The 21,864-nt window shown below is 51.8% G+C and overlaps 1 protein-coding gene across 2 annotated transcripts in view; it reads left to right on the top strand.

Annotated features, from left to right (window-relative positions):
- DTX2 (deltex E3 ubiquitin ligase 2) overlaps positions 1 to 18,898 on the top strand; it is a 35,273-nt gene extending 16,375 nt beyond the window's left edge. Inside the window, exons 4-10 of one of the 2 annotated variants that reach the window (XM_063402484.1) lie at positions 2,349 to 2,407; positions 9,138 to 9,269; positions 16,369 to 16,439; positions 16,971 to 17,129; positions 17,215 to 17,376; positions 18,023 to 18,112; positions 18,233 to 18,898. In XM_063402484.1, the coding sequence (XP_063258554.1) occupies positions 2,349 to 2,407; positions 9,138 to 9,269; positions 16,369 to 16,439; positions 16,971 to 17,129; positions 17,215 to 17,376; positions 18,023 to 18,112; positions 18,233 to 18,457 (898 nt within the window). In that variant the 3' untranslated portion in view covers positions 18,458 to 18,898. The remainder of the gene's footprint in view (positions 1 to 2,348; positions 2,408 to 9,137; positions 9,270 to 16,368; positions 16,440 to 16,970; positions 17,130 to 17,214; positions 17,377 to 18,022; positions 18,113 to 18,232) is intronic. The other variant, XM_063402485.1, reaches the window with a different exon arrangement.
- The last annotated feature ends 2,966 nt before the right edge of the window (positions 18,899 to 21,864 follow it).

Raw genomic sequence — 21,864 nt, 5'->3', positions numbered from 1 at the left:
GTGCTTTATTTTATTTTTACCTTCCATGGGGAGGTAAAAAGTGCCCAAGGTGCTGCTTTATCTCAGGGTATGACAACAAAACACAAACTCTTCTGTATCACCAAAGGCTGGCGTGGAGGGGGTGCCCAGGCTCTGTGGTGTCTTCTTGGCGTCTCAGGAAGAAATGAGGGAAGGTCCAATGTCTCTGGTTTTTTGGGAGCAGTTCTCTCAAGTTCCTGGTTCTCAAATACCCTGCATGTCTGCAGCTGGAGAACAAAGAGTCCTGCTCCTTGCCATCTTCTGAAGAGGATCATAAGGGCAGAGATGAAGCAAAGGGATGAGATAAAGAAGTAGAGAAATACCTGAGAAAGAGCTGTGACGAAGTGGGTGAATCAGGAAAGAGAGTCATAAAGACATCTCATTTAGAGCCCTTTGAAATCCCGGGGCAGATTTCCCCTGTGTTTGGTGGGTTTGAATTGTGGCCAGAACAGACCATTGCATCATTTGAAAGCATTGCAAAATTTAGGGCAGCAGAAGGGAAAGCACAGCTTTTGAAAGAGGCAGGAGGGAAACCTCTGTGGTCTGGAGAGCTTTATAAGGGTCTGGGGGTGCTGATCTCACTTGGCCAGGCTGCCAGAGCTGCACCAAGCCCTCTGCCCTGCCCAGGGTTCTTCAGCACACGTGTGGGAACCTATTCCAAACTGTGACAGGTAGGAGAGGGGAGAGGTGGGGTGGAAAATGGCCATGTGTCACTCAAAAACCTTTTCAGCCCTGGTCATTTTCGTGGAAATGTGAACAAAGATTTCAGCAAGACTGGAAGGAGGGACTTCTGTGCCGCCATTTTGGGCAGGGCATCTCAGCTGGACAGAAGGTGGTTTCCCCTAAATAGTGGGTGAGATTTGGGCTCTTGACCACCTTAGTCTCTGAATTCCTAAGCAGCTGGCCAGGTCTGTGTAATTTTGGGGAGTCCTTGGAGATTGTTGTCTGAGTGCACCATGTATTAACTGCTGCTCAGGTGCATGAGCCTCATCCATCCCAGGCACATGGGCCACCTGAGACAAGGTCCATGGGTGGCTTCTCTGTGCCAGCATTTGGATTTCAAGTGTTTCTGCTCTGCTAATGTGGATCCAGCTTGCTTTCTTCTCTAGTGACCCCCTGTCAGTGTTGATGCTGCTGCTCCCCTTTCCTCCCTAACTCCTGCTGCCAGCTAATGGCATAACCCTGGCTGCCCATGTATCCCATAGCTGAAGTACCGCTGCCAGCACTGCCAAACAAGTAGGTGAGGAAACCTGAAAGAGATGTTTGGTGTCCATATTATCTTGATTTCCAAATGAAAATGGGCCAAGCTCTTCTAGGTCTCCTTCAGCCTTTCCTCCCACATCCCCCTTGGGTGTGTAGTGCAGGTTGGCTGCTCATAGGAAGCTCTGTGGGAGAGTGGCAAGAGCAGGGATAGGTCACAGGATCAGGCAGGGTCCAGCAGGAGGAATGAATGAGTTGGGAGAATGCAGCATTGTGCTACAGCGTGTCCCTGAGAGCCCCCTGCACCTTGGGGCCCAGTGCACTCTGCTAATAAAGAGCTGATGGTAAAGGTGAGGAGATGGGGTCCTGTTTGGAAATCTGAGTGCTGTTTATTGTCTGCACTGTGAGTACAGCCTCAAATGTGTTCCAGGGATGAGAGCCAAAAATGGGGCCAAGGATCCAGGGTTGTATACCAGAGCTTGAGGGTCAGGGTCCAACAGGGATAGGGAAAATGGTGCAGAGGGGTGGCCGGGAACCAGGGGGACTAATAGGATCACAGGATTGTGTTACTGCAGCAAAGATAACCCAGTGAGGTCCAAGGGAAGGAAGAACATTCTGTGGGATATGCCTGTATGGTGAACGAGGCTGAACAGGGTGACATGAACTTAACGAACCAATGAAACAACGAAACCCAAGAGGTATTAACCTGTGGCTGCAAAGGCCCATGGGTGGGAGGTTTTCCTCACCATGACCTCAAAGGGGATCTTTCCCCATCTGCCTCAGTCCCTCCAGGGCTGAGGCATGGCTACCTTGGAGATAAGCCCCTGGGCCTCCACAGAAGATGGGGCTGGAAGCAGCTACATACAGCACAGCTCTAAGGCCCTCTCTGCAGGTAAGTAAATCTAGGAGAGAGCTCTGGCAAGGACACAGTTCCTTAAATACAGCTGCTGGACCAGTGGGAGAAGGGTGCATGGGTGAGGGGCCCAGCTGGGGCTCATCTCAGCAATTAGTCCCTGTTAATATACCCAAGGCCCTGGCACTCAGGAGAGAGCAGTGTATTGCTGAATTGTCTCTGTTTTGTTTGTTTCTGATCCTTGCTGTTAAAGTCATCTCTTTATTTTTTTTTCCAGTGCTCAGAGCCTGCCTGTCAAGATGCCCAAACCCAGCAGGTTGAACCAGGCCCTGGCAGGTAAGAACTCCTCTGTGCTTTATTTGCTCAGTCCTTAGAATTAGGTGAATGATAGGTTTGTCTTCCTGTAAGCACTTACTTTCCATTTTTGACTTTTGGAAAGAGTCAGAAATGTTGCTGGCGTTGAAGTTTTAGACGCAAAGACTTTCTAGAAAAGCAAAGAAGGCAGATTTGGGAGAAAGTGGGATAGACAAACCTTATTAACTGTTTTTCTCATCCTGAGTCTTTCAAAATAAATGGGATTATTTGAGGCATGGCTATTCATCTTCTTCTGTACATTTGGATGAGCGAGGAGCAAAGGAAAGGGCATGTGAATCATGCTCAGTGCTAGCTGCTATTTTCTGCTTTTTTTAAAATCACAGGAGAGGACTGGTGTGAGATTTTGTGTGGTTTTTAATGTGATTTTTTATAATGTGGTTTTATTTAAAAAGCTCAGGTGGTCTTTAGCTTAAAGAGGATTGTGATGCCTTGTCTTGGGACAGGGGAGACAGAAGTTGAATCAGACATCGTCTCCTGGTGCAGCAGAATACAGGTTTGTTATCCAAACCTGTGAACAGAGTACTAAATATACTGAGGAGTATGTCTGGGAGGGATGAAAAGTGTCAGTTTTCAATGCTCCTTTTCAGAGAAGATTTGCCTGTTAAAGTTGAAATGGCATTGTCTGGAAAATGACAGTTTGTGCTGTCAGCTTCCCGTGGAAGTGTTGCTGTGCCAAAAGCCAGTGGCACCTTTGCTGTGTTTTGGCTCAGGCAGTGCAAAACCAGTGACCCTGGTGTGGTGGTACTGGGGGATTTGGGTGCTCTGCCCAGAGCAGAGGTCTCTGTACTGGTGCCAACTGTGCTCTCAAAATTGTAGCATTACCTGGTAGAGGAATGCTAAGCATGTGCATCTTGTATTTTCTGGAATTTTCTCTGTTTCAGACACTACAGAATATCTGTTAACCCTCTCTTCCCTTTGTCTTTTGTCCATGCATGGTCCCTTGAGGTTATTAGTTGCTGGGACACCCAACTTTGCTCCTGAGCAAGCAGAGACAGTTACATTCTTGTTTTTCAAGACAATAGTTCCCATCTTATTCTAGAAAAGGTGTTTGGTCTCTTCTTGAGTACCAGGTTTTACCCTGGCTGAAAAGGGCCCCCAGGATTGATGTTTCCCTTCATCTAACATTGGCACTGTCATGAAAGGTGCCTTGCACGTGTCTGCAGCCAAACTGGCACTGCACGAAGACTAACACAGGTGTGCTCTGACAGCATGCAGCCCATCTGTCTCCTTAGCAAATCACTGTGGAAACGAGATGTAAAGTCAACTCAGACCTTGTCTAGGTGGGTGACCTGAGCAGAACTCCCCTTGCTTCTTAACAGCTCTGCCTTTCGTGCCCTGGCTGTTAGCACTGACTGTGTAATTGGGTACTTAATCACATAAAGGTAAATAAAGCACAGAGCTGAAGAGCCCTGATGAGTCCAGGCTGTGTTAATGTTGTTACCTGTGATCTCATCTCACAAACAAGAGACGAGTGCAGTCCATTTATGCCTTGTGGTGCCATGTTTAGATAGAAAACTCTGAAGGAAATCCCAACAGAAGAAGCCATTGCCACTATTTAATACAACAAAATGGCTAAATTTGTAACTGGTATCTCTGTTGTTGCAGTCTAGGGGTGTAAAAGAAGGGATAATTACTCATTTTAATACTCTTTACCTCTCCCTGAGGTAGCCAGCATGAGGCCCACAGGGATGCAGGGAAGTGCAGAAGCAGCTCCCTGGGGGCAGGGTCTCCTGTGAAGATCCAGGTCTTCACACAGCACAGCTTTGGGTGCTGTGTGAAGTGTTCCACACCTCTGAGGTGTAAGGGAGGAGGGAAATTTGAATTTGAGTTGTCAAAGTCGCATAGAAGCAGAGGAAAGATTAATACAAGTCAATTAGGGAGCGGAAGGAAAACAAATCTGTGGGGATACTTCTGGTTAAAAGCAAGCAATGGAATTCTGGTAAAAAGGAAAGGTTTTGCTGAAATATTAATTGACTGGGTCTTTAGAGACACCTTCTTCCCCTCTATGCTCTGCTGTCTGTTTTTAGAACCTCTTCTGGGAAGTGGTATTTTGTTCATAATTAAAATTCTGCTGATGGTGTGCAAGTTACTCATTACTCAGGTTATTCTCTAACACAAGCTGGGCTTCTTTTGTTCCTCCAGTCCACTGCATGACTGCTTCCTACAACACCAGTAGAGAAGGTTGGGGGGACAGTGTTGTGAGGGGGAGAGAAGTCTCAGATGTAAATGAAGGAGGTTTTATTTTGGGAAATGTGTCTTAGCAGCTTTGGCTCTGGTTTGAAGCTGGACAGATACAACCCCTGAATCCCATGGGTGATGTTGAGAAATGCTGCAGGTGCATCTCTTGGATGCAGAGAGAACTTCTGGTGGCTAAACAGGAGATGAATAATCCTGTGAGTCTGAATTAGAAGCTGGGTTTTGTTTGTGTGATGGGTGCTTGAGGATTTGAGTGAGGGATTTGTAACACTGTCAACCCCACATCTTCTGAAAGCACCTCTTGGGATCCCAGAAATCATGAAGCTGACTTTAAAACCATCTTTTGTACAGAAAAGTGTAAATTTTTCCTTGCTTTCTGCTATTTTGATACTTCAAAGTACATGTGAAAACTTGCCTTTTAAGCTTTTTCTTTTCCCTCAAGTATTTGATCAGTACAGTGAAATGCCAAACACGTCTAAGCAAACTGTTTAACCACAGTGTTGGTGTTTAAGGATCAGCTGGACTAACATTTCCTGGGAATAATGGAGTTTAACTGGTGTGCCTTGGGGCTGAGGGGTGGCAAGGTGCTCATATAAAGACCCTTCTAATACTATGTTTAAGATAAAGTCTAAAAAGGATTTTCTGTTAAGCAAAACTGGGTTTTATTTAAATACAAACATTTCTTGTTTGCATGATTCCTGGAGCTGGGGCATTTGGGGATGTACTAACCATACTGATTTTGCTGGTGGATATACTTGCACAAATTAGCAATGCTTGTCTGAGATCTCACATTATCTGAAGATGAGCTCTGCCCTTACCAGTCTGTGCAAATCCAGGTCAGTGACCAGAGCTGGTGGCCAGAGGGGCGTGTTGGGCTGGGTGTGAGTGACTGTGTGGCCAACACTCATTACATAATGTCAGGGTGTTTTTCCTGTGCTCAGCTTCTGCACAGGATATTACAGAAAGTCCCTTATTTACCCAGCAGGCTTAAAGAAGTTGGTGGATGTTGTCATAGTTCCAGTGAAAATAATTTTACCCCAAGGAGTCACTAATGTATTTCTGGCCAAATGACAGGCTTTGAGCAAGAGAAAAAAGGCAGTTCTGCATGTGGTTCTTGCACACATAGAATCAGATCAGATCCCAAAAGATCCTTTGCAAGGCTTTCTGTCTCCTCCCTCCTGCAGTCCTTGCAGGGAAGAAACCCAGAGCCCAATGGAAAGTGTGAACATATAAAATAATATTTTTCAAGCTCCTAGACTAGCTAGTGAGCAGCAAGAACTCCCACAGGAACATGTCCAAAGCAGTCTTGATCTGGGCAAACTTCTCATGTTGCAGCTTGTATTCAGGTGAGAATTTATCCAAGTCCAGGGCTGCACTTGCTCCTGGCATAACTCCACAGGTGCCTGGAACAGGTTCTGACTTGAAATTGTTGTGTCTGCACCAACTGTGGGAGTTGGAGACTCAGTCTGCAGATGTGATGTGTGCCTGTGATGTTTTGGCACCTTGTAGGAAAACACACTCCCACCTAAGCCCTGGGTCAAGGATGTCCCTTCCTGGGGACTCCAGTCACCAAACTTGTGGGAGGATTGTTAATGCTGAGATTTCCAGTATTGTATTTGAACTTTAAAGGCAGCATTGCTACTGGGGGTTGACATGAGCCAGCAGACCAGTGTAACACCAGAACCTTTTTGAATACTCTCTTGACTTGAATCTGCAGAAGATGATTCATTGCATGTAGCTCCTAAGGCAGCAGAGGGTAAAAAGTTGGCTAAGAAAAGGTAATTTCCTTCTTACACCTTTTCTTGACCAATTTCAGATAGGGGAACATTGAGTTGGGGTAATTCTGCTGGTCTCATGTTTGCCCTGAGCTTGTATGTCTGTGTGGAGTTGTAGGTGGGTATGCAGCGCAAAAAAAAAAAACCAAAAGAAAGTTTGTGGAACAAATGGGGTTGGTTTGGGCTTTGTTTGTTTGTTTTGGTGATGATTCCTGATGCTGGCATGCAGTTTTGGATGTGTTATTCCAGGTACAACGGGGACTGTGTTATAGAATAGCTGAACTCAACTGAGGTTCTGTGGCTCTTGCTTTCTGCTTGGTCTGAATTTTGTTGCCTTCTGCCTTTGAGAGTCTGAAGCCAGTTGTTCAGCCTGTGCTTCTGTTTTCTCTTTTTTTCTGAGCTCTGCCTGCTAATGTTAGCAAGACAGTATTGATCTCTTCAGAAGAACACATTAATTTTGCATTTGCCTATCAGACAGCTGTGCGTGGGTGGTGATAATCCCTGTTAGTCTTTGGACTCGCTTTTCAAATGTCAGTCTGTGCCATCAGTGCTACTGCACTGCTTAGAAACAGCTTTTTTAGGGACAACTTTCCTGTCCTTTTCTGCACCAGTTCTAGGAATAGTGTTGTGCAGCCTCGGTGGGGTCAGACTGACATGATTTCCCCAGCTGTGGTGTGAGATCTTTCCTGTCTCTCAAGAATATTGTTCCTCCAGCCTCTCCAGTCAGTGTTGCTGCTGTTCTTCTTGGAATACCTCTGACTGTTCTCTGGTGGAAGGAGAAAGGACCTGAAAGGTGCAGGGGGGCAGCTTTGGTGCTGCTGCTGGGCTTTGGGTCTCAGCTGTACTCAGGAAAAAAACAAGTAGCTTTTGTTCTAGGGACATTTCAGCTCTTCCTTAGGGCTCCCTGGGAGTAATGGACTGCTGGCTTTGATGGGTTGAGAGCTTTGTAGTAGGCTTGTGGCCTTTAGTTAGCACTTAAAGGGAGTGACTTAGGTGGTGAAATTTCTGGATCTGGTGAGCTCTCCTTGGCTGTGCCTGGTGCTGCAGGTAGGGCAAGGGGTACTAACCCAGTCTTTGTGTGTTCCTCTGGTTCTGCAGCTCCTGGGAACTGGGAGAACTCTAGATCTCAGATCTAGATCCCCTTTGAGGCTGTTCCATTGCTGCCTGATTACTTATTTCCATGTGGAAGTGTATTTCACCATCCACTGGGCAGCCTGGTCTTGTGGTCAGCCTAGTTCTTCCAAAAGTTCTTGGGTAACCCTGGGGAAACCCCTTCCTCCGTCTCTGTCTTGCTCCCTCTCTACTGAAACCCCTTCTGTTTGTCTTTCAGCCCTTAAATGGGAAGGTTTTAGTAAAAACATTAAACTTCAGCTGTCAAGAAAGGAGCTGAACAGCTTCTGGAATATTTATGCTCAGCATAAAATAAATTGTGGTCAGCACTGTGTAGGAGTAATTCTGCTTGTGGGGCACTGACACAGGGGATTTGTAGTCACAGAACACATGTTCTTGACTGGTTGCATATTTGAGGCAGAAAATAGTCTTATCACTTGCACACAAAGCTGATGCTTCCCATCATAACTCGATTTTCAGTCATGTGTGGGCAAGGTGCCTCATTTTTGTCCTGAACAAATGTACTCTAGAATCTTCCTTTCCCCACATGACTGAATAGAGACTTGCAAAAATAAAATGCTTGGAAACCTCAGATTTGGCCATACATTACTGAGCAAGAATGTCTGCAGCATTAGGATGTGGTTTGCATGGTCTGCCCTCAGAGGTGATTTCTGGGGAAATGCTGGCATTTAGGTTTTCTGCTGTTGGTTTGCATCTATAAGCATTTTTTTCTTATTTCTGGTGCTGACTCTTGCAGGTGGGAAGTTGCTCTTGGGAAAGCAAAAGCAGGTGTTCTCTTGGATGTAAGTGTGAGAGCAGTATGATGCCTTGGAAATGTTGTGATTTGTAACCAGCCTGGATTTCACAGGCAAGCATCAGCTCTGATCAGCATGATCAGTCCTGTAGCTTTCTGTGTGCCAATTTTACCTTCAGGGAATGGCTGTCCTTTTAATGATTCATTAGTTTTATCAAACTGCATTCCATGGATACAGCTGGCTGGGATGGGGGAGGATGAGGATTGCATTGCTGCTGGGAGCGTGAGGGAAAACCGCAGTGCCAGGGAGGAGAGGGCGTGGGGTGAGTGGGGCTGTGTGGAGCAGCTCTGCCCTGCTGTTTGAAGGCAGCTCAGCTGCACTCTGGGGATTGGTTCAGTGTGACACTGTTGAAATGAGTGGCTTTAGGGGGAAGCAGCTGAGCAGGACCTTTAGGGGTTATGGGTGATGCCCTTCACCCTTCAGGGCTGCTTCCAGGGCTCTGGTCAGCAGCAAGACTCTGCACCAGAGCAGACTCGGTGCCTGAGTCTCCCTAAAGCCCAAAGAGGAAAGTCCTCTTTACACACCAGTACAGAGGGTCACAGACAAGACATGTGCCCACATTTCCCTCCCTGAATTTGTTGCCTGGGCTCCTCCTTCTGATAACCTCCAGATCCTTTCTTGGTGCTGACTCCAACCCTGTTACCTCTCGGACGTTTTATGCCCTCAGAACTAAGGGCTTGGGTTTCATTTTATTTTACTTTATTTTTATTTTCTTTGAAAGGTTGAAGTTTTTTTTTTAATGAATGTGTTTCCCCATTGTTTCCTTCCTGCATGTTGACCTCGTACCCACTGTAGGCATGACAGCTATTCTGATGTCAGCCGCCGGACTGCCCGTGCACCTCACCCGTGTGCCGCAAGCTGCCAGCACCCATAAGGCCACTAAAAAACACAGCTCAGTTAAGGAGGGGAGGAAAGTGTCCAAGAAAGGTAGTTCCTGCTCAAACTCTGATATTTGCTTCCATCTCCTTCTCTTTATCTCTCTGCCCCCCTCTTTTCCTCTTGTTTCTCCCCCCACCCTTGTGGCTCTTCTGGTTTGACTGATGGTGTTCATCCCAGCGAGGGGAGAAGCAGGAGGCATCTCCCCTGACCTGCAGCGTCTCTGACAGGCTCTAAAATAACATGGTAAAGTAGGTGTGGTCCTGTGGTAGGTCAGCTTGTTTCCACACAAAGTTAAAGCTGGAACAGATCTGTTCCCTGCATGTCAGACTCCATCAGCCTCCCATGATCCTGCTGCACCCTCCTGGGGAGTGTCCACATACCAGGACCTTCTGAGTTGTTTGTGGGATGAGTCTGAGAGCTGAGGGACCATTAAGAAGAACATCAAATCTGTATGTGCTCTGCAGAGATTTGCTTGTGAGCCATGCTTGTCATGATTGAGTCATGGGATGACAAGGATCTCCCAGACAAGCAGGCTCCTGAGTCATGTAGGGCTTTCTAGGTCAAATTGCAGAGGATTTGTTCTCTCCACCTCAGTCTAGAGTGGAAGGGAGTGGAGTGGAGCGCTCCCAGGTGGGTGTGCACTGGCAGGAAGGGATGGATTACCTCAGCTCTCTTGCTGAGCAGAGCCCCCTCCTGGGTAGGGCTTTCATTTCTCCTCTTCATACCACTCTGGCACCTCTCACCTTTGCAGAGCCTGTGGCTCCCAGCTGAGAGCCTGGATCCCATCCATGCTACAGCAGCCCTGGGACTCTGCAGGGGTAGGTGTGAATCCAGCCTAGTGTAGCTGTTGTTTGCCAACCCTGGCACGGGGGTGTCAACCACCACCAAACCTGCAGCATGTCCCCCTTTGAATAAGCCAGGTGCGGACTGGAGATGTTCAACACAGATCTCTACATTTAATAATGTAAAGAGCCCAGAGGTGGAGAAGAAGAGGCACCTGCCTGTTTAGGGAGTCTTTTTGTACCTTTTTCTCTCTCTTTGGAGTCCATGAGGTCCCAAGCTGTCTGAAGGAGGCAGGAAGGAAAATAGACATTAAATGAGGAGGGAGGTATTTTATGGAAATGCATTATGGAGAGAGCTGTGAGAAGGAGTGAGATAGCAAATGTGGAGTAGGATGTGTGATAGAGGGGGAGGAGAAAGCAGGGGCGGCAGGAGAAGCAGTGAAGAACAGGAGGAGCAAAGGAAAATGGGAGGTGAAGGAGAGGAGCTGAGCAGAGGTGGGTGGCAGAGGGGCTGGGTGAGGGTCCTGCTGGCAGTGTGGGGGGGTTGTGTGGCTCCCAGTGCTTCACTCCAAGGGCAGGATTGAGGGCTGGATGGTAGGAATACCCTGGAAACCATGCCAAAAGTGAGCTGTGGTGAGCCCACGCCCTCCCACAGGGGCACTGGCTTGGCAGGGTTGCTGGGGGAGTCCAAAATAATGAGGGCCAGGCCTGCACTGATGTTGGTCACCTGCTGCTGCTTAGTGACATGAAACAGCTGTATTTAGGTCACAAGGTGGCCACAGACACAGCCTGGCTGGCTGCTGCCTCCTCTGCAGGGTCTGTTTGTCCAGGTGCTGCTCTGCTCCCAGCAGAGCCTCCATGGCACCCTGCAAACAGCCAGGATGCTGCCAGGGTGGGATGTTAGCAGGAGAATGTGTCTCATGACTTCTGAGCGGGTGGGGAGAGCAGCAATGCAGGGCATGGAAAGGGGAGTGGGAAGGATGGGACATGGGCTGGGAGGTGAGAGCAGCACACGCCACACTGGGTGTCCAGTGGCTGTAGCTGTGCACCCCATCAGCATCACTTCTTCCAGCTCCTCAGCACTGGCTCAGCCACAGGGCGGGCTGTCACCTCCTGCCAGCTCTGCAATGCCACCTGCTGGGGCTGGGACACCTCCAGAGGAGCAGAGAGGCAACACCAGCAGGAGGGATGGAATGGGAGAGCAGCATTGAGCATCTCCTTCTCCCATCCAGCATGGCAGGATTTGTCCCAGCTGTCCTCATCCTGCCCAGGATGTGCTGCAGAGGAGACTTGCAGATCAGCCCTCTCTCACACTGACCCATGAGAAGGAGAACCTTTCAGGGGTTTAGGTTGCTAAAATCCCCCCTCTTTTTTAAAAAAGCAGGATTCCTGTTGGTGGGGGCTGAGATGCCAGTCCTGTGGAGTGCCTCACTCCTGGGATGCAGAATGTGTTCAGTCCCTTCTAGGAGTAAACTGTGCTTGTACAACACCCCTCAGGGCTGGAGGACATTATTCTGCAGTGCAGGTAGTGAGCCTGAGTTTTGGCCAGACTGTTCTCTTCCCTTCACAGACCCTGATGCTGCCAATGGAGATGGGCTCATTTTGTGCCCTGAATTTCTGCATCTTGTGTTCTTTGCCACATCCCTTTAGAATTTTCCATCATGGAGAGCTCAAGCAAGAGCTCCGCATCCAGGACTAGACCCAGCATTGCACTGAGCACAACCAGCTGATGGTGGGTGCAGTGTGCCCCTCCTGAGCCCCTGCTCCCTCCCTCCTGCTGCTGCCAACCCTGGTCCCACACGGGGTGAGGCAGTGCTGGTGGAATTGCAGCTGGCTCGGTGAGTAGCTGGGGTGTGTTAAACAGAGGCACTAATTGGTCAGGACTCGTTAGCATTGTTGCTGCTCTGGCAGGGATGTCTCTGGCACAGCTGGGTGCTGCAGGGCTTGAGGGAGCTGTAGTCTCTGGGCAGGCTCTGTGCTCTCCCTGCTGGCACAGGGCCTGGCAGCCTGTGCCATCCCCGTGGATCGGTGCTGCCTTGGGATGCTGCAGCCACTGCCCCATTCATTGGCTGGGACCTGACTGCGGTCTGGGACGCAGGAAGGCTTGTCCTTCTCTCTCCGAGTGCTGCTTGTGCATGGAACTGGCCACCACAGGGCTCCTCAGCCTTTCCAAGAACCTCCAGGAGCTGCTTGGGTCTGCTGTGTCCCTTGTCAGCCCCTTCCACCTGGTGAGGAGGTTTCCCTGCACGCCTGTCCTCTCTGGGATGGGCAGTCACTGCAGGTGCTGCAGTGAGGAAGGAGAGGAGCACACTCGTTTTTCCTTGCCATCCACCTGCAGCTGGATGTACAGACTGTGCCAGTGCCTATGGGATGGGTGGGACTGGGGAGCCCCTCAGAGTTGGGAGACCTTGCTGTTCCTGTGGTGAAACATCTGCTGAAGGAGACAGGCTGCAGAAACAGGGATGCTCTGAGCAGAGCAGCCTGGTTCCTGGATTATCCTGCTGAAATGCTGACTATAAAGAAATCTATAGATACAGCCTTTGCAAGTCCAGGGAGCAGAGGTGATGGGAGCTGTGTGACTGTCCATGACAGTAACATGAAACAACCACTGTCTGGCCTGCAGAGGGTATTTAAAAAAAGTCTGCTGGAAACCATATGGCTTGTTTTGGGCTACAGAAGGAGACACTACTGGTGCAAGCATTTGGTTGCCATGCAAGGATTCAAAACACATCTGTTAAGCGTTGCCCATGCAAAGCCCTTGCCGCAGCTAGCAGCTTATTATCTACAGGGAGGAAGGGGAAGCATTAAAAACAATTTGATATTCTTCTCTTTGTAAATGAAAGAATGGTAAACATTCTTTGGCATCCCGGATAAATCTGTAGCACAGTGTTGGGCCACCTGGTGATAAATGGCACCGGTCGATTCTTCCAGTCCATTTTCAATCCACTATTGAATCCAGAAAACTCTGGGGACTGACCAGGCTTTGATGATCCCAGGGGATGGCCAGAACAAAGATTTGGAGTCAAACACTTTTATGGAGTAAACAGCCCTGTAAGGAAGTGATTCACGTGCTGGAGCATACATGGCTCGTGCCATGGTCCCAGCTGCCTCCTGGCTCCCCCTGTGCTGCGGCCAGCCAGGCATGCTGCTCTGCCCCAGGAAGGCCGTGTGGGCTCTGTTACCCTTGCTGGAAAAGCTCTCAGCATCAAAAATCCCTTCTTTGGGACTGGACTTTAAAATCCTTGCAGCTGGAAATGGATTTTTCTAAAGTATCAGGGCTGCCCAGCTCTTTCTTTCTCCAGGCAGCTTTGGTGGCTCTGAATGCATTAGAGCATTGTCACAGCAAAGTGACAGGGACAGATTGCAGATGCCACAGTGCAAATCCATCAGGCATGGGTTTCCTCAGGGTAGCTGAGGGCTGCATCACCTTCTGCCTGTCTGGTTCCCCTAGCTCCATCCTAATGCCAGCTGGTGAAGTGGTGTAATGCCCAAAATCCCAAGGACTTTCCTGTCTTGCTGTTACCCAGCTCTGCACCAGAATTTTTGTCTCTTTTCATTGGTTCCAGTTGAATAGTCCTGGCTAGTTCTTGGGTGAGTTATCTCTTTGTTCCTTGGAGCAGCTCCAGAGAAGAAAAGTCACGAGGGATTCTGTGGAAGGAGCATCCCCCACCACCCTGAATGAGCTGAAGTGCTCTAAAGCTGCTCAGATCTCCTGTGCAGGTGGGAGCAGGTGAGCTGGGGCTTTCTGCCAAGTGCTGTGCAGGTGTTGCTGCTGGTGTAACACACCCTCCCTGCTCCCTTCCCTCGCTGTCTTCACCTTGGCTGTGCATCTTTTTGGCTTTGCTTCCTCCAGCCCAAAGCCAGAGGAGACAAGAAGGTCACTTCAGAAAGAGCCACCTGGAAAGTGCAGGTTGGGTGGAGAAGGACTTGGGTCTGTCTGTCTGTCAGGGGATGAGAACACAGCAATCATCACGGAAGTTGATGGTGTTAGGGGGGATAGTAGCTAGTCCTGCTCACAGCGTTCTTCCTGAAACCTTGAAGCAGAAGAAGCTGAAGCCTCCCTCTCCTGTGGGGGCCATGAGGGTCTCCAGAGGCTGATTCCCACTGCCACATGTGAAAAGTGCCACCCTGTGTTTGCCAGCCTGGAGTACTGACATCACAGAACACTCATAGGGCTTCAGGCACAGCAGCTGGGACAGCTCAGACTGATCACATCCCCTTAAGACTCATTCCTAGCTCTCGATCTCTGCATGCAAGCAAAGCCGCAGCAGAGAATTCCTGGACCTGTTTGTCTCTTTTGGAAAAGACAGGACAAGGAGCCACATTCCCTGTGAGATCTGATAGTGAGGCCTTGAAGCAGCTTCTGGCATTGCTGAGCCCTTGGCCTCAGAGGTGGAAGCCTGAGGCTTGCCCAGGCTCCTCCCTGTTTCCTGCTCTTGGGGCAATTCTTGGAAATGTTTTTCCAGGGAATTTTGGCCTCTGAAGAGGAAAACACATGATTCTGTGTTGTTCTTTGGCTTAATGCTTAATCCTGCTGTCACCTATCTGGCTTGGGATCTCCAGAGATTGATCCTTACAGCCCTGCTCTGCCTGAGATGTCAGGCATCCTTCCTGCCCATCACTGGCATTTGGAGTGAACATCTCTTTACCTCCCGGGCTCCTCTTCTTGCTCTGTGTGCTCAGCCATCCCTCCCTCCTGCTACTGCTGCCAGAGTTCATGAGTTTCAGGTTGGCCAGGAATCCTCTTCTGAAAATAACTCATCCTAATGACTGTGTTTTCAGTTAGCTGAGTCCAGCCATCAGTTCCACAGTCTTCTTAGATAAAGGAAGTTCCTCAGCTAAAAGATGTTGGTGCTCTGCCTTGCTCTCTTCCATGGTGTTCTAGGGAATGAGGGACTTCTACTTGGTGGAGGATTTGTGCCATCCAGGCCTTTGTCTGTTCAACACCACTTGTGGCATGTGAGCAGTCCTCCCCTTCTGCTTCATGTTTCACTCTCCATGAGGAGTGGTTATCCAGAAAACAGCACCCCTTCCTTCCTGCTTGTGACAGACATGGCTCTTTGCACTGGAATAACAGCTCCAGTCCATGGCTGGATGTGCAGCTTTTTGAACCACAGAGCCAGTGCTTGTGAACCCTCTGTCTTATCTGAAAGCCCCAGTGTGGATGGGGAGAGCTGAAGATGGGTCATGCAGGTACAGCTGCAGCCCTGATCCCTGCCTGATTCATGGGATGATGCTCTGTGTCCTCCTGGGAGTGTGGAGTTGGGAGCAGCAGTACTTTCCATGCTAAACCTCCACCTGGACAGGATGGAGATTGCAGAGGGAAGAGGCATGCCTTGGCCAGCCTGTTTGTCACAGCACTGCTTTCTCCTGATGTCCCCCAGAAGTGGGTTCAGGAGGGAAGGACAAGGTTCCCTCCAAGCCCAGGGTCTGATCTCTCTTTTGCCACCTGCCGGGTGGAGTTGTAACATCGCTTGTGCAAATGTTTCCCAGGCTGATGGAAAAGCCTGGCAGCTTCTGTGGCAGGCCTGATGACTGCTGAGGAGCTGCTCTCCTCTCACCCAGGGCCGGGTGCCTTGCAGAGGCATGGAATGCTCCTGGGCTTAAGCTAAGCCTTGCTAGGCAGCTCCAGGAGGATGGGCTGGGAGCTGAGGTGACAGTGGATGCACTCAGTGGTAATTTGCTCTTGGTGATGTTTGTTGCTTCATCCCATAATGCCTGCAGGGATCAGGCTGGTGGCTGCTCAGCTGTCTGTGCCTGGGTGGAGGGGACCAGAGTTTATATTTCGGAGGATGCAAAGATACTGTGTCACATTGCAAATAGGGTTCGTGTTAAAAGCTGGTTTATTTTACACACCTGGAGACTTGCACTGTGTCTTGCCAGGTATGAGTGTGTGGAAGCTCAGGACAAAGGCCTCTGTTTCGCGTTAAGGATGTGGAGCTCATTGTGCTGTATTCAAAACAGGGCCTGAAGCTCAGAGTGTTGCTGGGTTTCCTTGCTGGGCACCAGCTGGGGTGGTGTGGGAATGCCTTTTTTTCTCCTTTGACAACACAGACTGCGTGATCCTCTATCCCATCAAGACTGTTGAGTTTGATCCAGGCTTGGCTTCTGGTGTGCACAGCCTGGTGTCAGCTGGGGAGAACTGGAGCACACACTCGCAGCCCTAGTGAGAGCCATGGCTGAAAGCAAAACCTTTGCTGGGCTTGTAGGGATCTCTTGGAGTGTTCTCTTCTCCCCCTCTAACCCTGACCTTTCTCGGCATCCTGGCCAGTGACCTGCTTGTCTCCCTGCTCTCTAGCTTGCCCCACATGTGCCTATCATACCACACAGTGTCTGACTTCTCTGTCTTACCTCTCCTTGTGCAGCCACACCAACAGAGCCAGAATCAGTGGTGAAGAAGTACCTGGAAGAGCTGAAGAGCGCTCCTGCTGATGAGGTAAGAGGACAGTGAAGCAACTCCAGCTTGCCCAGTTCACTGGGGTGCCAAGGAAACCACAGCAGTGCCCAAGGGCCATCCTTCCTTGGGTGTCTGGTGTGGTACATGGTGCTGCTTGCAGTGGCACTGTTGATGTGAGGTGGAGAGTCCTCAGCACTGCCTGAAATCCGCATGTGACAACAGGTGACATGTCCTCATCAGAGGACTGTGGTGAAGGCACAGTGGGGGTTGAATAGCTCATCCTGGCAGTGCCTCCCCATTTCCTTTGGAGGAAGGAGTTTTAAACCCTGCACTAGAGCTGCTTTGCAGAGAGGCAGGATGTAACCATACTCTTCTGTCTGACTGATGACAGCTCTCCACCTCCTGGACAACGCAGGAAGTGGAGTAGGGCGGTACCAGCCAGATAAGGAAACATGTCTGTGTGCTTAGATCTCAATTAAAGCCGAAGGCAAATCTTCCTTGATGGCTTCCCTGGCGTGTCAGTCCTGAGGACCAGCCTGTGCTCACACCACATGGTGCTTTCTCCTCCAGGACTGCATGATCTGCATGGAGAAGCTGTCCTCCCCCTCGGGCTACAGCGACTCGTGCCAGTCCAGCACCATCAGGCCCGAGGCAGTTGGTCACCTGAGAAACTGCCAGCACTCCTTCCACATGCTCTGCATGCTGGCCATGTACTCCAACGGGAACAAGGTACTGAGCTGGCCTGCCCTCACCAGGCCCCTGTGTGCAGCTGGCTGGGCTGTGGAGCTCTGACGTGGCTTCTCTCCCCTGGCAGGATGGCAGTTTGCAGTGTCCCTCCTGTAAAACCATCTACGGAGAGAAAACCGGTACCCAGCCCAAAGGGAAGATGGAGATCTCCACGTTCCCCCAGTCCCTCCCAGGGCACAAGGACTGTGGGACAATCCGGATCGTGTATCACATCAGCAGGGGCATCCAGGTGAGTGCCCAGCATGCTGGCAGACAGCACAAGCTGGGAGAGCCTCCCAGAAGAGTCCTGGGATCCAGTGCAGCACCTGCTGGCAGCCCTTTGCTGAGCAGCCTGTGGTGCCTGCAGCCAGCAGCTGCTCTGGCTGTTCTTCAACATGTGAGGGTCTCCTCCATCAGAGATCTTTTCCTGAGCAGCCCCAGTTGTTCCCCTGCAGTAAAGTCTGGTGTCTGCCTGAAGCAGGGAGGAGACTGCCCATGATCACGAGGTGGGAAACATCCCATGGTCTGGTTTCACAGCCCACGTTGGTTTCAGTGGTGGGAGTCAACTTTCAAAGGTTTCAGCTGTGTGGCCTTTTTAAAGGGGCACTAGACCACATGGTGGAAAAAGCTGTGGTTTGAGACTGTCTTTCACCAGAATTCAGTTAGATTTTAGATCTGGCTTTGTATCTCAGCATGAGACTGCTTTGGGAGGATCTGTAATACCCATGTGTCCCATAAGAACGAGTCAGACACCTTGTACTCACCAACAGTACCTTGCTGCCTCTACATGGAGGAGCTGGTTTGGGATGGGCCTATGTCAGATCCTGCTGCTGATGGATTGTCCAATCCATATGAAGCTGGATCTGCCCATGACAAATCTGTCTCATCTCTTGCAGGGCCCGGAGCACCCCAACCCTGGGATGCCATACACAGCCAGAGGCTTTCCTCGCTATTGTTACCTGCCAGACAATGAGAAGGGCAGAAAGGTGAGGTGTCACACCCTGATAGCATCACCCTTCTTAAGCTGTCAGCTCCTGACAAGCTGCATTCATGGCACAGGTCTCCTAGCTGCTGCTCCTAGCTTTGTTTTTCCTTTCCCCCTGTAGGTGCTGGAGCTCCTGAAGGTGGCCTGGAGGAGACGCCTGATTTTCACAGTGGGCACCTCCAACACCACCGGCGAGAGCAACACGGTGGTGTGGAACGAGATCCACCACAAGACTGAGATGGACTCAAACCTGAGTGGCCATGGCTACCCTGACCCCAACTACCTGGACAATGTGCTGGCAGAGCTGGCTGCCCAGGGTGTCACCGAGGACTGCCTGGGCCAGTGAGCCTCAGGGGCAACCTAGTGCACTTATTCCTGATGCCTTAAGTTCCCGTGTCTGACCGCCCGTCACACTGAGCAATAACAGTTCTGTGGGAGCCCTGCCCGCTCTTCACATTTTTTTGGGGGGTGGGATGGAGGGAGGGAGTGAGGGAAGGATATTTTTGTAGAAGCTGTGCTTGTGTCTCTGGGGTGGGATTGATGGCTGCAGCCAGGAGCAGCTGGGATGGGACTGAGGGGGCAGATCCCCTGGGGAAGGCAGGACCTTCCATTGGTAATGCCTGGGGACAGGATGGGAGGGGAGAGTGCCTTGCTTCCAGTAGACCACCTGGAAGTCAAACAAGGTCCTCCTTTTGGGACACATCAGCTCCCTGCCTGAGGCACCTCTTGCCTCCCTCCTGCCGTGTATCTCTGCTCGGTCCCAATAAACTCTTCATTCTCACAGCAAGAGACCCTGCTCTGCCTTCCTGCTGCCTCAGGGCTTGGGGTGGCTCTCTCTGGGGAGCCAGCCTGCTCCATGGACCTTCAATCCAGCCAGGGGGGAGGAGGGAAAGCTCAGCTCTGCTGGAGGGACACACATCTCAGTGGAGGCAGGACACTGGTCACAGGGGTGGTGGTTCCAGCCTGTCAGTGCTTTGGCCACTGGAGTTTGGTGGTCTGTGGCCATGGTGGCAGCAGAGGTGATTTATCAGTGTCCAACCTGGGGGAAGTTGCCATCCCCTGCTCTTGGCTGTGAGCTGCCAGCCCCACTCCTCTCATGCCAAAGATGAGAGGCAGAACCTGTCCCTCTCTCCCTTTCTCTCAGGTGAAATGGCAGCGATTCAGTGCAGCCTATGCAGGGAGGAGCTGCTGTGCTTTGTGCTGCTGCTGCAGGGCTGCTGGTGCCACCAGCTGGTGACAGTCCCCTTCCTCCCAGCGGAGGTGGTGGTCAGCCCAGCTGCCAGCAGCGATGCTCTGGCTGGGAGCCTGCTCCTGCTCTGTGTGCTGGCAGCTTGCAGATGGGATAGTGCCCCAGCCCAGTGGCCTTGCTGTACGTTGTCCCCAGGCTGCTTGTCACATGGGAGCTGATGTCTTTTGAAGAGCTGTTTCTGGCTTTTCCCTTCCCTGTAGCCACCAGACCCACCTGCACATTAAATCCATCCAATCCATCCCTTTGGTGCCATCTGCCATTTCACCTCCTTCCTGGGAGATCTTGGACATGGCTGGGCTTTGTGGCAATACCGCCTTGGCCTCCTCCTGGGGGAGGCCTCTTCCTTCATTGTGGACCAGCTGAGGAGCACCTTGCTTCCTGTCATGCCAATATAAAAATCCAAGGTTCTTCTGAGCCCTTGAGGGGTGGAGCTTTCCCCAGTGTCCATCTTGGGCCTGGAGCCTCTAAGGGGAAACCCCTCAAGCATCCAGTGAAATCTGGGTATGCTGCAGGAACAGCAGCTCCTTGGGAGCTGCAGTGACGTGTCTGTGTTGCTAAACTCTACTCAAATGGGCTCTGTCTGCTGCTCTCCCACCCTTTTTGCAAAGGGGAGGGGTTTTGAGTTCAAACCTCAGCTTTGTATCCCTTGACCATGTTATCCCAGCAATTAAAGCAGTGAAGTGAAGCGAAAATTGAAGCAGGGTTCACTCAGCCCTGTACAGAGCAAGAATTTCCTGCTGAGCTTGGCCCGAGGCATCTCCAGCAGCTGCTGCTGGGTGTGAATCAGCTGGAGCCTCCCTGCATCTGGGCTGGCCCAGGGCAGGGGCACTGGGCTGTGGTGAGCCAGCCAAGCTCGGTAGCTCATCCCTGAATGCCCTGTTTTTGGACATGAGGCATCCCCTAAAATCCTTGCCCTCTCTGTGCTGGGCCCACGGTGGCCTAGCCCCCATGGCAGGGGCATCCAAGGGGTGAAAAGGAGCAGAGCTAGATGCTCAGGCACAGTGGTGCAGGGAGACGCTTTGAAAGGTGAGGTGACAGCATAACCACGGTGCCTCTCAGAGCCAGGAGGGGACAGAGCCCCACATAAATGCTTATGGTGCTCCCAGGTACCAAAAGCCTTGTGTCCCCCATCCCCAGCTGGAGCCCCAGGGAGGGGAGAGGGGGGTGTCTCTCCCTGCCCCTGCGGTGATGGCTCATCTGCCACGGGCTGGTTATTATTAGCCCAGCCTTGACCCCGTAGCTATGCTGGGTACCGGCAGCTGAAACTGTGACTCACTGTCCCCCTGCGTCACCCCCCTGCGTCACCCACCCTGCCCCTCACCTTGCTGCTGGCACCTTGCCGGCCGGGGAGCACCAGGGAGGGCTCTGGGGAAACTGGGGGGGTCCCCGGGGCGGGTGTTGCTGGATAGGAGGGGGGGATAAGGCGGGGATAAGAAGGAGGAGGGACGGAGGCTGCAGCTGCGCCTGTTTTTCCCCTCTGCAGCTGGACGGTGTAATCTTCGAATGCCCCATTTCCATTTAATCTGAAGGCGCGGTCCCGGCCCCTTGGGAAGGGGGGGGAAATCTCCTCCCACGCAGGAGTGGGCAGCCGCTCCCCTCGGTAAACACGGGAGCGCTGCAAGCCCGCTGCGGGGGGAGCGGCGGAGAGGGGCTCCCGAGCCGCGGGGCGATGTCCCTGCCCCATCCCAAGGGCTTGGAAGGGGCACGAGAGACGGGGAAATGTCAGCGTGGGGTGGCCCCAGAGCTGAAAATGCTTCCGTGCTCTTATGCTGGGTGGGACCGCTCACCTGAACGCTGGGATTTGGGTTCTTTCGGGTGTGATGCTCCGCAGCGCTTCCCTGCCCGCGGGGCAGGGCTGGCTGCACCCGAACCAGTCGGGCACGGGCTCACCCCTGGCTCCGGGGGCCTGATGGGCACCGCAGGGAGTTGGGTCCTGGTGGGGCGAGTGGGGGTCTAGGATGACTTGTCTGGCTGGCCCCATAGCGCCAACAAAGGCTGTGAGGCCTGCCAACCCATCCCGGAACATCGCCCCAGTGCCTCTTCTGCCTCAGTTTCCCCTTTCACATGTCTTGTGACTGTCTTGTGCCCTGACTCCTCGCAGATGCCTCGGGGGTCCTGCAGGAGGGTTCCCAGCGGGTTTGGGACCAGCGGGGATGCTCGGCTGTCCCCTCTGCCCGCGGGGTCCGGCCGGGCCGGCAGAGCCGGTGCAGGAATGCGGGGCTGGGAGGGTCCGGCTCCAGGACAGGCGGGCCCTGCTGCGGGGGCACCGGGGGCAGTTCGTCCCCTCGGCAGTGGGACGGGGTGAGCTGAGAGCTGAGCAGGACAGCACATCCAGCACCACCAGGACGACGCCATGGAGCTGCCGTGGGTGCTGCTGGCGCTGGCTGGGATGGGCACAGCCACGGACCCGGGTGACTCCCTGGGGGACAGGGCAGAGGGGGACCGGGGCCTGGAGGGGCTGCGAGGCGTTTGTGCCAGGGAGGGGTTTATGGGGCTGGGCATGG

The sequence above is a fragment of the Prinia subflava genome, chromosome 8, assembly GCF_021018805.1.
Source record: "Prinia subflava isolate CZ2003 ecotype Zambia chromosome 8, Cam_Psub_1.2, whole genome shotgun sequence".
NCBI lineage: Eukaryota > Metazoa > Chordata > Aves > Passeriformes > Cisticolidae > Prinia > Prinia subflava.
This window is presented reverse-complemented; position numbering and strand designations above follow the sequence as displayed.